The 14,946-nt window shown below is 50.1% G+C and overlaps 1 protein-coding gene across 4 annotated transcripts; it reads right to left on the reverse strand.

Annotated features, from left to right (window-relative positions):
- Positions 1 to 313: 313 nt before the first annotated feature.
- ANXA9 (annexin A9) lies at positions 314 to 10,561 on the reverse strand. Of its 4 annotated transcripts, XM_066268006.1 has the most exons (14): positions 10,177 to 10,561; positions 9,983 to 10,066; positions 9,427 to 9,517; positions 9,177 to 9,273; positions 8,535 to 8,629; positions 8,200 to 8,313; positions 7,907 to 7,997; positions 6,832 to 6,911; positions 6,225 to 6,284; positions 5,344 to 5,428; positions 5,074 to 5,169; positions 4,932 to 4,990; positions 1,567 to 1,689; positions 314 to 1,373 (listed from the first exon to the last, which is right to left on the reverse strand). In XM_066268006.1, exons 3-14 carry the CDS (start codon positions 9,499 to 9,501, stop codon positions 1,311 to 1,313), a joined length of 1,038 nt encoding a protein of 345 aa, XP_066124103.1. In that variant the 5' UTR covers positions 9,502 to 9,517; positions 9,983 to 10,066; positions 10,177 to 10,561; the 3' UTR covers positions 314 to 1,310. The 4 variants fall into 4 exon arrangements, with proteins under 4 accessions (XP_066124103.1, XP_066124101.1, XP_066124102.1 ...); XM_066268004.1 differs by lacking the exon at positions 9,983 to 10,066; XM_066268005.1 differs by having other exon boundaries at positions 9,427 to 10,066.
- Between the last annotated feature and the right edge of the window lie 4,385 nt (positions 10,562 to 14,946).

Genomic DNA, 14,946 nt, shown 5'->3' on the forward strand with positions numbered 1-14,946 from the left:
GTCGAGATGTGGACGGTACAGAGGAAAGTTCAGTGTGTTCTGTGGCTCTCTAAATTTGAATCCATGACTAAAGTGCAACGTGAATATTGGTGCGTTTATAACGAAGCGCCACTACACAGGAATAACATTACTCGGTGGGATAAGCAGTTGAAGGAAACCGGCAGTTTGGTGGAGAAACCCCGTTCTGGTAGGCCATCAGTCAGTGACGAGTCTGTAGAGGTTATACGGGATAGCTACCTAAGGAGCCCTAAAAAATCTGTGCGTGAACCCACATCGAACTGCACTGAATAGGTATGAAACTGGGAGAGTTTTCCTTTTATTTGGTGCAGATTTCACATCTCTATCGTCTTTTGTTGCTTTCCTGTGACCTGTCAAAAGTGCACCATGACTTTATGGACACACTGTATTTGACCCAATTGAGGAATGCAGAAGGGGAGGGAGGGTAGAGAGGTGAGAAGGTTGCATGTAATATCTAATAGAGCCATCAGGGGGAACCCAAAGCCTGCTTTTTCCTTTTTTATTTTTGTTTATCTGTTTTTGATAGGTCTTCTCTGGTAACAGTCCTCTAATTTGGAGGCAAGTTTCCAAGTCCTCACTTTGGGCAGATAAATTTGGGGGTTTTGCTTCCTGCTAACTCAGAATTTCCCAGGCAGGCAAGGGGCAGCTTGATCCTCTGTTTATCGCCTCCTAGTTTCTACAGATGGTCCTTTGCTACCTCTGACCACTTCTGACTTGTTCTGGCTCCTGTTTTTCTCAATTATATTGCCTAAAATTTCCTGGGGAAGAGAGAATAATGACGTGGCGGGGGGGGGGGACACCCCTAGGGGAGGGTATTTGTTGATAAGTACAGCAAAAGAGCACCCAACAGTATTCCTCTTGAATAATCAAATGCACATCAAAGGCACCTTTAACTTCAAGGTCTCCTCCCAGCCCATGTCCTGTTCCACCCAAACTTCGGGGAACAAAAACAAGAATGAAATTAGCTAAACAGCTACCAGTATCAGTGAGATGTTCTGCCCAGGATATGGGTAGGAGAAGCAGGGCAGAAACCATGAAGTAGGTCCCACTAGCCCACACCCAAGACAGAGAGCTAGGGGACCCAGGTGCAGATATCACTGAGATAAGGAAAATTAAGGGATTTAAAAGAAATCTTTTGAGTTCTAGACTCAACAAGAAGCTGGAACATGTGATGCTTAGTGAAGGGTTATCCTATTTGGAAGCCCAGCTGGTTTCCTGCAGGCTCTGTCAAACATGGGAATCAGGAGATCCTTGAATATCACGCAGGGGTGGGGAGGCAGCATGCGGTGGTCTCAGAGGTCTTCAGCCCTGCACAGAGCCAGCAGGGCTAGCTGGCAGTCCCCTTTCACTGCATCCTGCAGACAAGAGAATCGAGTGTTAGACCCACTACCGCAGTGGTCCAGGCACTCTGCCCCCTCCCTTGTGCCAATCCAGCACTTGTCTGGTGCCTGGAGTCTTACACCAAACCAAAGACTCGTGAATTCTCCAGGGCATTTGCTCAGCTGTGTGCAGGGAGTGCAGTGGGGAGGTGAGGGAGGAAGCTCTTACCTGGAGGGAAGAGTAGAGGGACTTTCCAAATTTTTTTTTGAACTCAGCTCGGATACTTAGAAGGTCAGTCTCACTTCTAGAGATAAGGATGCGCATCAGGGCTTGGTAATTGGGTTCAGTTTCCTGGTAGGGGTAAAAACAATGTAGAGGGGTGGCAGTGGGATTCTCACAGAATAATGACCAGATGGCATGGTAATTATTCTAGAGAGTGGAGGTAATGCCCAGCCAGGGAAAACAGGTATGTGTTATCTAGGAGCGAGCTCAGTCTCCCGGAAAGCTAGCTCTAGCTTAGAGTCTCACTTCTCCAGAGCTCTGTCTTGGGCAGTTCCAATGGCAGGTACTCAGAAGATAGAAAAGCCTTGCTACCTATAAAGACTTCTAGAAAGAATAAAGACTTCTGTTGTAAAGTAACTGTACCTCAATTCTGCGGGTTTATGTAGAGACACCAAGTCCAGATGAATTTTGAAGGGTTTTATTAAAGGAGGAAATTTATTAAATATGCCGGCTGCACATGACTAACACGGGGCATGTGCAGACCCAAATAGTGTGCCTCGGGCACAGCCCTTGTGGCAGGTTATATACCTTTGCTCTCACACCCACAGGTTGGTGGGAAAAGGAGGAGGGGGATGGGACACAATGCATTAGCAAACTTACAACATTTGTCTATAGGATTCATAAAAAACATTTTTACACATCAAAACTTATAAGGACCCTGACCAGGCAGTGGCACAGTGGATAGAGCGTCAGACTGGGATGCGGAAGGACCCAGGTTCGAGACCCCAGGATAGCCAGCTTGAGTGTGGGCTCATCTGGCTTGAGCAAAAAAAAAAAGCTCACTAGCATGGACCCAAGGTCACTGGCTCGAGCAGGGGGTTACTCAGTCTGCTGAAGGCCTGCGGTCATGGCACATATGAGAAAGCAATCAATGAACAACTATGGTGTCGCAACGAAAAACTGATGATTGATGCTTCTCATCTCTCTCCGTTCCTGTCTGTCTGTCGCCCCCTGGTGGGCAGAGCGTCCCTATCTATCCCTCTATCTGACTCTCTGTCCTTGTAAAAAAAATAAAAAAACCCCAAAAACTTACAATAGCAAAAATGTTATTCTATATAATAAGATATTCCTTAATTTTCTAGTGTTCATTTGCCATTCCTTTGTTTAGAGATATATACATCAATTATATGTTTTCAGGAGGGGAGGAATAGTTTCAATGGTGCTAGGATAGGGGTCCCCAAACTACGGCCCCGCGGGTCGCATGCGGCCCTCTGAGGCCATTTATCCGGCCCCCTGCTGCACTTCCGGAAGGGGCATCTCTTTCATTGGTGGTCAGTGGAAGAGCCCTGGATGCGGATGCTCCTGTGCTCCTAGAGTACTGTATGTGGCGGCGCCTCAAAGTCTGGCATCACTCACGTACAGTACTACTTCTGGTGACGCGGGACACACGCTCCGGAAGCGCGTCATAGTGACAGATATGGAACTGGACATTGACCATCTCATTAGCCAAAAGCAGGCCCATAGTTCCCATTGAAATACTGGTCAGTTTGTTGATTTAAATTTACTTGTTCTTTATTTATTATTATTATTATTATTTTTTTTTTTTGTATTTTTCTGAAGCTGGAAACAGGGAGAGACAGTCAGACAGACTCCCGCATGCGCCCGACCAGGATCCACCCGGCACGCCCACCAGGGGCGACGCTCTGCCCACCAGGGGGCGATGCTCTGCCCCTCCGGGGCATCGCTCTGCCGCGACCAGAGCCACTCTAGCGCCTGGGGCAGAGGCCAAGGAGCCATCCCCAGTGCCTGGGCCATCTTTGCTCCAATGGAGCCTTGGCTGCGGGAGGGGAAGAGAGAGACAGAGAGGAAGGAGGGGGTGGGTGTGGAGAAGCAAATGGGCACTTCTCCTATGTGCCCTGGCCGGGAATCGAACCCGGGTCCCCCGCACGCCAGGCCGACGCTCTACCGCTGAGCCAACTGGCCAGGGCCTTGTTCTTTATTTTAAATATTGTATTTGTTCCTGTTTTGTTTTTTTACTTTAAAATAAGATATGTGCAGTGTGCATAGGGATTTGTTCATAGTTTTTTTTTATAGTCTGGTCCTCCAACAGTCTGAGGGACAGTGAACTGGCCCTCTGTATAAAAAGTTTGGGGACCCCTGCGCTAGGGGATAAATGCCTGCAAATGGCTCATCAAATTTTAAAAAAGGGTTTTGTTTTTTTTCAATCTCTTTCTTCTTGCACCTGGCTAGCTATTTACCTGCTTCCTTACAGGCCTTGGGGGAAGGGAGGGAATCTAAATCTCCTTCCCCTCTTCATTTACAATACAGTGCTATCAGCCATTCTGGTCTGGTGCAAATCACACAAGTATAGAAATTACATCTACAAAATCTCTCTGCATGCCTAGCCCAAATTAATAAAATGCTCTTTGCCTGACCAGGCGGTGGCGCAGTGGATAGAGTGTCGGACTGGAATGCGGAGGAGTTCGAGACCCGAGGTCACCAGCTTGAGCGCGGGCTCATCTGGTTTGAGCAAAGCTCACTAGCTCGGACCCAAGGTCGCTGGCTTGAGCAAGGGGTTACTTGGTCTGCTGAAGCCCCATGGTCAAGGCACATATGAGAAAGCAATCAATGAACAACTAAGGTGTCGCAACGAAAAACTAATGATTGCTGCTTCTCATCTCTCTCCATTCCTGTCTGTCCCTATCTGTCCCTCTCTCTGACTCTCTCTCTGTCTCTGTAAATAAATAAATAAATAAAAATGCTCTTTAAGGTTCCTAGTAGAAGGGAGCCTCCTACACAGTGCGTTCCTGCAAGCCAGGAAACTTTCATATTTCTTCTCCCTCCCCTCCCCAAACGACAGGAAGCCTGACCTTTCCTCCTAAAATATCAATATTAATTTTTCAGCTTTTAGGTACCACTTCCAGCACAAAAGCCAGAATGCCAGGACTGTGTAAGTTCCAAGTCAGTGACTGTCCTAGGAGGGCACCGTACCTACCCCAGACCGAGCTGGTGGGGCTCTGGCAGGAAGCAGAGTCGTGGGACTTCCAGTGCTGGTCTGGATCCACGAGGGCCAACTTGCGGCCCCATCATTTTTTTTTTATTGTTATTTATTGATTTTAATGAGAGAGGAAGGGAAGGGAGGACAGAGAGAGAGAGAGAGAGAGAGAGAGACAGGAACATCAATCTGTTTCTGTATGTGCCCTGACTGGGGATCAAACCAACAACCTCTGCGCTTTGGGACAGTGCTCTAAACAACTGAACTGTCTGGCTAGGGCTTGTGGCCCCATCTTTACACACCTCTCTTGCTGCCAGGAAGTGTCTACCCCAGTTTTTGTTCCTAAAGAAGGAGGGGAAAGGAGTGTCCCTCTCACCTGAAGAGTTTGATGAAGTTTATCAGCAAAGTACAGTGCTGTGTTCCTGATCACCGAGGCTGGAAGCAAAGAGGGAAAAATGGAGACAGGTAGTTCCATCTCCAGGGAGACCCCTACCCACATGTACTGAGCAGGCCCCTACCTAGGCTGAGCAGAGCCATCTGAGCATCTCCATGGAAACGGTTCCGGACAGTGTGCTCTAACTCATGCCCAGTGCACCGCTGGTATTGATCAAACACTTGTGGTATGCAGGGGAGGGAGTTAAAAAGATAAACGCATTAAAAAGGAAGAAGAAAGATAAATGCTCTAGAGGAGAGGGGACTGATTATCACAGAGAAGGATGATCCCTCTCTACCTTTCTCAGCTAAAACTCATTAGAGCAAGCCAGGAAGACAAGAGGGCTCATGTATACCTCGGACAAGGTGTTCAGGATTTCGCTGGGTGAGAATAAGGACCCATGTCTCTTCTATGCCGAGTCCTGCAGCCCCCTTCAATGCCTAGGAGTGGGGAGTAAATCAGGATCATTGGTTGAGGCTGAGAAACCACGGTTACAATGTTCCCAGAATCCATCACAGTGATTGTGAAAATGGGATTAAGGATGGAAAAGTTATTTTTTTTAAGTGAGAGGAGGGGAGATAGTCAGACAGACTCCCATTTGTGCCCCAACTGGGATCCACCTGGCAACCCCCATCTTGTTCTGACACTCGGACCAACCCAGCCACTAGCTGCGAAAGAGGAAGAGATAAAGAGGGAGAGGGAGGGGAAAAGAAGTGGATGGTTGCTTCTCATATGTGTCCTGACTGGGGATCAAACCTGGGACTTCCACGCGTCGAGCCAATGCTCTATCCACTGAGCCAACCAGTCAGGGCTGAATGGCAAAGTTATTTTAACCTCTATATTAGTTGCTTTTATTTATGGTTTAAAAAAGAGAGAGAGAGAACAGGACTACAAGAGGGGCTCTGTCTTCACAGCTTGATTCCCAATTTTGGAAAATTCTGGCACTCAAGGAATTAAATAACCCCCAAAGGAGAATCTGGGGAAGGTCTCTCACCCAAATGCCCAGGAGAGTTGACAAGCTCACTTCCTGTGAGCTCAGGAGTCAGAGGTTAGATGAGTGAAAAGGCTTCAGGTGTGATACTACCCAACACCTCAAGCCCCCATCAGGCCACTGAGGATTCCTTCCCCAAGGCAAGGACAGGTTTGTAGGCCAAGTGGGCACTTGCGTTGCTGGCTCAAAAATAGGTAGAGGTGTCTTACGTGCATGACTTTGAGGACTGCTCAGCCCCGGCTCACCTGGACATCCTGTTCTGCTAGGTTATAGTCAATGATTTCAGAGTAGCTCTCTCGGCCCCCCTAGGATGAGAAACTCTTTCAGGAGGCCTCTTTGCAGGGCAGCCTTTTACCTCAAGGCCAACAAACCAAACTTGAACTCCTCCACAAAGCCCTCTCTTGCCCATTACATCAAAACAATGCTCCCGGCCCTGGCCGGTTGGCTCAGTGGTAGAGCGTCGGCCTGGCGTGCAGGAGTCCCGGGTTCGATTCCCGGCCAGGGCACACACAGGAGAGGCGCCCATTTGCTTCTCCACCCCTCCCCCTCTCCTTCCTCTCTGTCTCTCTCCTCCCCTCCCGCATTGAGGCTCTGTTGGAGCAAAGATGGCCCAGGGGCTGGGGATGGCTCTGTGGCCTCTGCCTCAGGCGCTAGAATGGCTCTGGATGCAACAGAGCAATGCCCCTGGTGGGCATGCCGGGTGGATCCCGGTTGGGCGCATGCGGGAGTCTGTCTGACTGCCTCCCCGTTTCCAGCTTCGGAAAAATGAAACAAACAAACAAAAAAAAACAACAAAAAACAATGTTCCCCACTCTGTCCCATACCCTTCCTCTGCCAGTCAGTCTTCCTCACCTTGGCCAAGGACAGCAGCAGGTCCTGTAAGGTACCACTTGTCTCAGATTTGATGTCCTCCTCAGCCTTCACCTGGAAATCTGGGGTAGGGTCAGGAGTGCTCTGAATCCTCTTGATTTTTCCCAAGGTGGATGCCTGCAGGACCTGTTCAATGTCTGGTCCACTGTGCCCTGCCAACCTTGTCATGTCCTGCTCAATGACTGCCAGTCCCCAGGATGAAAGGCAGAAGCACCAGCACAGCCACCCTGAAAGCATCGCTAAGCTGTGAGTCCCCCATGTGCTCTGGGATCGTGCCCTGGGATCCTTTCCAGGCACCAATCTGCTGAGGGCAGGAGGCCCATGTTGTTCTGGTAGCGGCCAGGCAGTGGAAGGAGAGAGGGAAACCATCATGATGAGGCAAGATGGTAAGGGCCTGGGCCCTTATGGAGGTGAGGAAGAGTAATGTGAGAGGTAGGATGTTACAAAAGGAAAAGAGCAGAAAAGGGAGAAAAGAGAACATGGAAGCGACAAGGGAGAGAGGTAGGAGAAGGATTAAGAGATAGACCAAGATGGACAGCAAAGAAAAATTGGGGAAAGAAAAAAAGGGGGGTGGGGCTAAGATGAGAATGCAAAAAAGCTAGTCCACAATTAGTGGGCAAGGCAGGCATGTGATAGTCAAGCAAGGCCAGCAGCCAGGAGCCTGAGAGGTAACACCTATGACAGAGAACAGGTCCCCACCTTTCCCCCTGGCTGCAGCCTGGGATGTGGTGTGATGGCAGAATCAGCACAGGGCTGAGAAGATGACATGGTACCCAGAAGATGACTGTCATAGTGCCCCGTGTTGTTATTACCTTGGAACCTGCTCTGGAACCCCAGACTAAGATTAATCATTGCTTCTTTCTTTTATGATCACATCTGGCTATCTCCGTGGGGAGACTGAGCACTGAGTGGGAGGAGAAGGGAGGAGAGAGCCCCAGCTAACAGAACTTGGGCAGACAAGCTCCCAGAGGGCTTGCCTGGAAGACGTGCAGGGGAAAGAGAACCTTCCCTCAGATCCCTCTCCAGTTCCTGGATCCCTACTCCTTTGTGTTTTTACCGTGTTTGTAGACTGCCAGGCACTCCTGCAGCTGGGGTGGGGTGCGGGTCGCAAGAATTTCCACAACCACATCCTCAGCAGAACCTGAGTTCTATAAGAAATTGGGAGGCCACTTTGAGACTGAGCCATGCCACTAGAATGGCAGAGAGCAGATGCTAACCACGTGTCCTCCTAAGGCTCAATATGGGATGGTCAAAGGGGGCCTCTGCCGAGCCCGCCCCTCCGGACTGAGCAAAGGCAGTCACTCAGCCTCTCCTTCCCCAGACACCCGCGCAAGGCTCCTGGACTGGTACCTTCAAGGCTGTTCTCAGTTCCTGGGCATCAAAATGGGCTGCTGGCAGCAGCAGAGCCACCACAATCCTCTCTAGGTTCCCAGAGAGTGCTGCCTGCAGGGACTTCAGCAGATCCTACAAATGGTCGCCACAGCAGAGGAGCGGCATGAGGGGGAGGCCACAGGAACAAGGGGGGAGGGGCGGCTTGGAAGTATCTGGCAGGTTTTTATCTTAGACCTGAAGTACCATCCCCATTTAATCAGGGGGCAGGAGCCAGCTTGCTATTGCTGAACCCCAGGTCTTCCAGAGACTTCTCACCCCATATCCCTGCTCCTGAAAAGTCCCAGTGCTCTCACCTGTTGGGTGCGCTCCTGGAAAGCTCGAGAAATGAGCTGCCTTTGCTCTCTGCTCCGATTGGTCAGCACGTCCACAATGGCAGTGTGGTCCACACCTGAACCAAGATGAGGGCTGGGCTGTATGCTGGGCAGACCCCAGTCAGGTCTAGGATTCCCTTACTCCTCAGACTTGAAGCCTCCAGAAGAGGAGAGAACAAGATCCAGGAAAGGGCTGAAAGGACAGGAGTAAGGGTCCTATCACCCCCCACTTCCATTTGATCTCAAAAGAAGATTCAAATAAGATACCAAAATGGCATGCAAATCCTACCCAAATGGGGTTAAAGGTGGTCAGTGTGATGGGTAAAAATGGCTTTCAGGGACCAACAGACTTGGATTAGGATTCAAGCTCTGCCATTCGGAGCTGTCTGGCCTTGGGCAAGCCTCTTCACCTCCCTGAGCCCAGTTTTCTCTTCAGTATATGACTTAGCTCATAGGGTGTTGTGAGAATGACTGTGACACACCTACCACAGTACTTGACATACAGGAACTAAGGCATTCCACGCACTTATTGAGATTGTCAGTTCCTCCCTCCCGGCTCTTTCCTGGTCTACAGACTGGCTTATAGAGAGAGTAGATCCCAAGTGCAGAAGGAAAAAGGCTCACCTTGGCCTGCAATGGCCCTCAGCAGCCTCTGCACATCCTTATCCACACTGAAGCTCACAAAGGTCCTGAGGGTGCCCAGGGTCCCCCAAGCTGCAGTCTATAAGAGCAAGGAGGCATCACAGGTCTGCCCACGGCCTCCCCAGTGGCCCAGCCGGGCCTTGGTGTGGCCTCAGGGTCTGCTTTCCTGTTCCTGGCCCCCTCACACCCTGAGATAGAGTAAACATGATCCCTACAGTCCAGCAGCCCCTACCTTGTTGGCAAGGCCCAGGTGGCTGAGGATCTCCTGAGTCAGGGATAGGCCCGTCTTTTCACTGGTCACAGACATGATGCAACTGGCTGGCCTAGGAAGGGAGACAGTAGCCAAATGAGGGGAACTTCCAGCCCTTCTGTTCCTCTGTATGACCCCTTGACCCTGTAACCTGGGCTCCTATTGCCTGTTCATTTCTCTCATTGCAGAAAAAGAGACTTTAACCTACTGGGCAGGTTTGGGGGCCCCACTTCCCCACCTCTCAGCCTCCTTTGGGAAATGAGGGTTGACCAGGGATGTGCTGGAACTGGTGTCAAACACACCAGCCCTGACTCTGGGGCTGGCCCCACGGTTCCTGATCCTTGGCCTGAGGTAGATGGCTCCCTTCTGAGGCTTGAGTCCCCTTGCTGCTATGGCCTGGCTGGGCGTTCCTGGGGCAGTGAAGACAGGTAAGGCAAGCTGGTGGGAACAAGTACCTGGGGCGGGCGCTAACTCCTAACAGCACCGTCCCTGCTTCAACCCTGGGCATCAAGCTGCCTCCCTGCTTTCTGCCTCTCACCTTCCAGTCTCCGGCTGGGTTTCTAGGTCAACAGGTACAATTTATGAACAGATATGAGTTGTGTTCTTGGGGCTACATGGGAGCCTGGACAAGGGGGAAGGTACTCATGTTGGAAAGGAAAACTCCTTTCTACCTCCTCCAAGTGATCCACAAGCCACCTCCCCCCCAGCCTGGGGCCCAGGTCCAGCGCTTACCCGGAGGTGCTGGGGGTGAGAAGGGTGTCCTCCCAGTCTGGTGGCACACTTGTGTGGGCACTAGCTCCTGTGTGGCCTGGTAGAGGAGTGGGGGTGTGTGCTGCCCAGGTGGAGCAGCCAGTCAGATGACCTCTCTAGCAGACCAGACCAGCTGTTCTCTCCAGCTCTGGCCCCTCCCAAACGTGGGAGAGGACCAGGCTATACTGGGTCCAACAAGCAAACACCTCTCTACCAAGCATCTCTCCTCCCCGGAACTGGGCCTCAGCCCATGTGTGAGAACTCTACTCAGCCTCTCAGCAGCTCAGGCCTGGACACTGGAGGCTTTGTACATGGCTTCCCAATGGGGCTGGTGGGACCATAGAAGCCCAGGCTCTAAGTCCAGCTCCTGACCTGGCTCTGCCTCTGGCTCCAGTTCCCTGGGGGGGGGGGGCAGGTCAGACAGGCTCCAGGCTGATTTCAGGCTGATAGAGAAAAACCTGTTGGGGCACATACCAGCAGGGCACCCCAGCCTGTACCCCAGAGGGGGTCCCAGCCCAGAAACTTGACTGCTGCCATATTAGAATCAGCCAGTTGGGATGGGGAGGGCCAGGGGACTGTTTCTACCTGTGAGGAAAGAAGGGCACAGGTATTTGAGGGTGGGAGCAGGTCAGCAGAGTCAAGAGAAAAAAAATGCAAAGGGTGTTCCCTCTGGACAGAAGTACCATGCTCCCAAAAGGCAACAGGGAGAGGGGGGAGGCTCCCTGAGTCCTTGTTTCTTAGACTCCCCTTTATATATTGCCTTTTGGCTGCCAGGACTGTTTGAACAGCCTGTGAAGCAAACTCAGCAGCTGGGCTTGGTGCTGTCACAGCACCAAGCAGGTGAACAGTCTTGGGGAGCCTCAGGGGCCCCTACGCAAGTAGCTACTTGAACCTCACAGCCAGCTCCCTAGGGCCTGGGAGCAGTCTCCTTCCTGCCTTCCCAGAGTGGTCAGGTGGCGACTGGGCACAAAGCTAGTGAGCTGTCTCCATTGTCTGTCTGCCACTGTTCCAACCCAGGAAGCAGATCCTTGTTTTGTGTGTGTTTGTTTTAAAGATTTTTATTTATTGATTTTACAGAGAGAAGAAGTGGGGAGCAAGAAATATCAACTCACAGTTGTTTCATGTTAGTTGTTCATCAGTTGCTTGTCGTTCATGCCTTGACCAGGCAAGCCCAGGGTTTTGAACCAGTGACCTCAGTGTTCTAGGTCGAAGCTTTATCCATCGTGCCACCACAGGCCATGCCCCTCCCTGTTTTTTTCTACGTGAGGAGGTACCCGCAGCTCTTTCAGAGCAGAGCAGGGCTAAGGAGATGCCAGGAAGGGAGGTTTCCATGGAGCAATCACTGCTCCTCACTTTTCTGCCCTCTAAAACTGAAAAAACATGCACTGGTTTTTGCTGGACAGCACGGCCTCTGGCCCCAGCTCTGCCATTTGTTATGTTCTGTAACTGCAGCCAATCATCTCTCTCTCTCTCTTTACCTGAAAATAAAAAGGAGTATTGGGAGAGGCTCTGGGGAGGGTGGGCATCCTGGGGCACTTGAAGATAGGCTTCTGGGAGGATTAAATGCGGTAATATATTACCTGACCAGTGGTGCAGTGGATAGAGTATTGCCCTGGGACACTGAGATTCCAGGTTCAAATCCCCGAGGTTGCTGGTTTGAGCGCGGGTGCACCAACTTGAGTGTAGGATCATAGACATGAAGCCATGGATGCTGGCTTGAGCCCAAAGGTCACTTGCTTGGAGCCCAAGGTCACTGGCTTGAGTCCAAGGTCACTGGCTTGAGCAAGGTGTCACTGGCTTACCTGACCTGTGGTGGCACAGTGATTAAAGTAGTGACCTGGAATGCTAAGGTCACTGGTTTGAAACTCTGGGCTTGCTGGTCAAGGCACATCTGAGAAGCAACTACTATAAGTTGTTGCTTCTCACTTCTCCCCTCCTCCCTTTCTCTCTCTCTCTCCCTCTCACTAAAATAAAAATAAAATCTTTTAAAAAAGGGGTTACTGTTTCAGCTGGAGCCCCCTGCTCAAGGCATGCATGAGGAGCAATCAATGAACAACTAAAAAATAAAAGTCCACAACTACAAGTTGATACTTCACATCTCTCTCCCTTCTTTCTCTCGAAAAAAAAAAAAGAATTGAGGAAATATATGTGATGGCATCTGACAGAGAAAAGTGCCATGTAAATTAGGGTTGCCAGATTTAGTAAATAAAAATACAAGACATCTGCTTGACCAGGCACAGTACAGTGGATAGAGCGTCAGACCAGGGCGCAGAAGACCCAGGCTCGAAACCCTGAGGTCGCCACCTTGAGCGTGGGCTCATCTGGCTTAAGCAAGGCTCACCAGCTTGAACCCAAGGTCGCTGGCTTGAACAAGGGGTCACTTGGTCTGCTGTAGCCCCCCGGTAAGGCATATATGAGAAAGCAATCAATGAACAACTAAGGAGCCACAACGAAGAATTGATGATTCTCATCTGTCTCCCTTCCTGTCTGTTTGTCCCTCTTTGTCTCTCTCTGTCTCTGTCACACACACACACACACACACACACACACACACACACACACACAAATTAAAAAATACAAGCCCGCCTGACCTGTGGTGGCGCAGTGGATAAAGCGTCAACCTGGAAATGCTGAGGTCGCCGGTTCGAAACCCTGGGCTTGCCTGGTCAAGGCACATATGGGAGTTGATGCTTCCAGCTCCTCCCCCTTCTCTCTCTCTGTCTCTCCTCTCTAAAATGAATAAATAAAAAAATTTTTAAAAAATGTGCAGTTGCTTAAAAAAAAACAACAAAAAACAAGCCCTGGCCAGGTATCTCAGCTGGATGGAGCATTGTCTCAATATGTCAAGATTGCAAGTTTGATTCCCCCGTCAGGGCACATACAAGAACCAACCAATAAATGCATAAATAAGTGAAATAACAAATTAGTGTCTCTTTCCTTTTTCTCTCTCTCTAAAATTAAAGAATATATATATATAAGACACCCAGTTAAATTAGAATTCCAGACAAACAACAAATAATTTATTGGAGTTAAGTATGACCCAAATATTCCATGGGATATACTTGTGCTAACAAATCATTTGTTGTTTATCTGAAGTAATAATTCAGTTGAGCTTCCTGTATTTCATCTGGCAACCTGAAAAATGGGACTTAATTTCAGAATGGTTAGAGCAGAGGTTCTGGCTTCAGACTCCCTTAGACCAGCGGTTCTCAACCTGTGGGTCGTGACCCCGATGGGGGTCGAACGACCAAAACACAGGGATCCCCTAAAGCCATTGGAATTTAGGGGATCCCTGTGTTTTGGTTGTTCGACCCCCGCCGGGGTCACGACCCACAGGTTGAGAACCGCTGCCTTAGACTCAGAAGACTGGTCTGCTGTGTGACTATGACTACTACCTTAACCTTTCTATTTATTTTTCTCATCACTAAAACAGAGATAATAATAATAGTGTTTCCTCCTGGCAGTACATCTGTCCCATTGCCTTCCTTTCCCCCTCTTCTACCCCAACCCAGGCACAGTTTCCTTGCCTATTTCTTCTAAGCTCCAAGGGCTCTTCTTGAGTCTCTGTAGCCTGCTTCCTAAAGCCTATTTCTTCTACTTCTGTGACTTTTAAAATAAACTCTCTCTTATATTTTGAAAAGAAAAATAGTGTTCTATTGTAGGCAGATGTGTGAATTAAATACATTCATATATGTAAACCACTTTTATTTATTATTATTATTATTATTATTATTATTATTATTTTGTATTTTTCTGAAGCTGGAAACAGGGAGAAACAGTCAGACTCCCGCATGCGCCCGACCGGGATCCACCCGGCACACCCACCAGGGGGCGACGCTCTGCCCACCAGGGGGCGATGCTCTGTCCCTCCTGGGTGTTGCTCTGCCGCGACCAGAGCCACTCTAGCGCCTGGGGCAGAGGCCAAGGAGCCATCCCCAGTGCCCAGGCCATCTTTGCTCCAATGGAGCCTCGGCTGCGGGAGGGGAAGAGAGAGACAGAGAGGAAGGGGGGGGTGGAGAAGCAAATGGGCGCTTCTCCTATGTGCCCTGGCCGGGAATCGAACCTGGGTCCCCCGCACGCCAGGCTGACACTCTACCGCTGAGCCAACCGGCCAGGGCCGTATTTATTTATTAATTTTTAGGAAATGAGAAAGAGACCAATAGACAGAAAGGGAGAGAGATGAGAAACCAACTTGTAGTGGCACCTTAGTTGTTCATTGATTGCTTCTCATACATGCCATGATCAGAGGGCTCCAGCTGAACCAGTGACCTCTTGCTCAAGCCAGTGACCTTGGGCTCAAGCCAGAGACCTTTGCCTTCAAGCCAGTGATGGCGTTTGGACTCAAGCCAGCGACCATGAAGTCATATCTGTGATCCCACGCTCAAGCTGGGGACCCTTCTCTCAAGCCTGAGGAAACTGTGCTCAAGCTGGAGACCTTGAGGTTTCAAACCTGGGTCCTCAGCATCCCAGGTCTACACTCTATCCACTGTGCCACCACCTGGTCAGGTTATGTGTGTGTGTGTGTGTGTGTGTGCGTGTGTGTGTGTGTTAGACAGAGACAAGAGAGAGGGACAGACAGACAGGAAGGGAGAGAGATGAGAAGGAACAATCATCAGTTTTTTGTTACAACACCTTAGTTGTTCATTGACTGTCTCATATGTGCCTTGACCATGGGCCTTCAGCAGATTGAGTAACCCCTTGCTCGAGCCAGCGACCTTGGGTCTAAGCTGGTGAGCCCATGCTCAAGCTGGT

The sequence above is a fragment of the Saccopteryx bilineata genome, chromosome 3, assembly GCF_036850765.1.
Source record: "Saccopteryx bilineata isolate mSacBil1 chromosome 3, mSacBil1_pri_phased_curated, whole genome shotgun sequence".
NCBI lineage: Eukaryota > Metazoa > Chordata > Mammalia > Chiroptera > Emballonuridae > Saccopteryx > Saccopteryx bilineata.

Excerpts from the sequence above, each read along its gene's own strand:
- ANXA9 (XM_066268004.1), bottom strand. The coding sequence starts at position 9,501 with ATGTCTGTGACCAGTGAAAAGACGGGCCTATCCCTGACTCAGGAGATC. Across the intron at positions 7,998-8,199 it reads AACTGAGAACAGCCTTGAAG|AACTCAGGTTCTGCTGAGGA; the intron begins GTACCAGTCCAG and ends AATTTCTTATAG. Across the intron at positions 5,170-5,343 it reads TCCTGAACACCTTGTCCGAG|TGTTTGATCAATACCAGCGG; the intron begins GTATACATGAGC and ends GCATACCACAAG.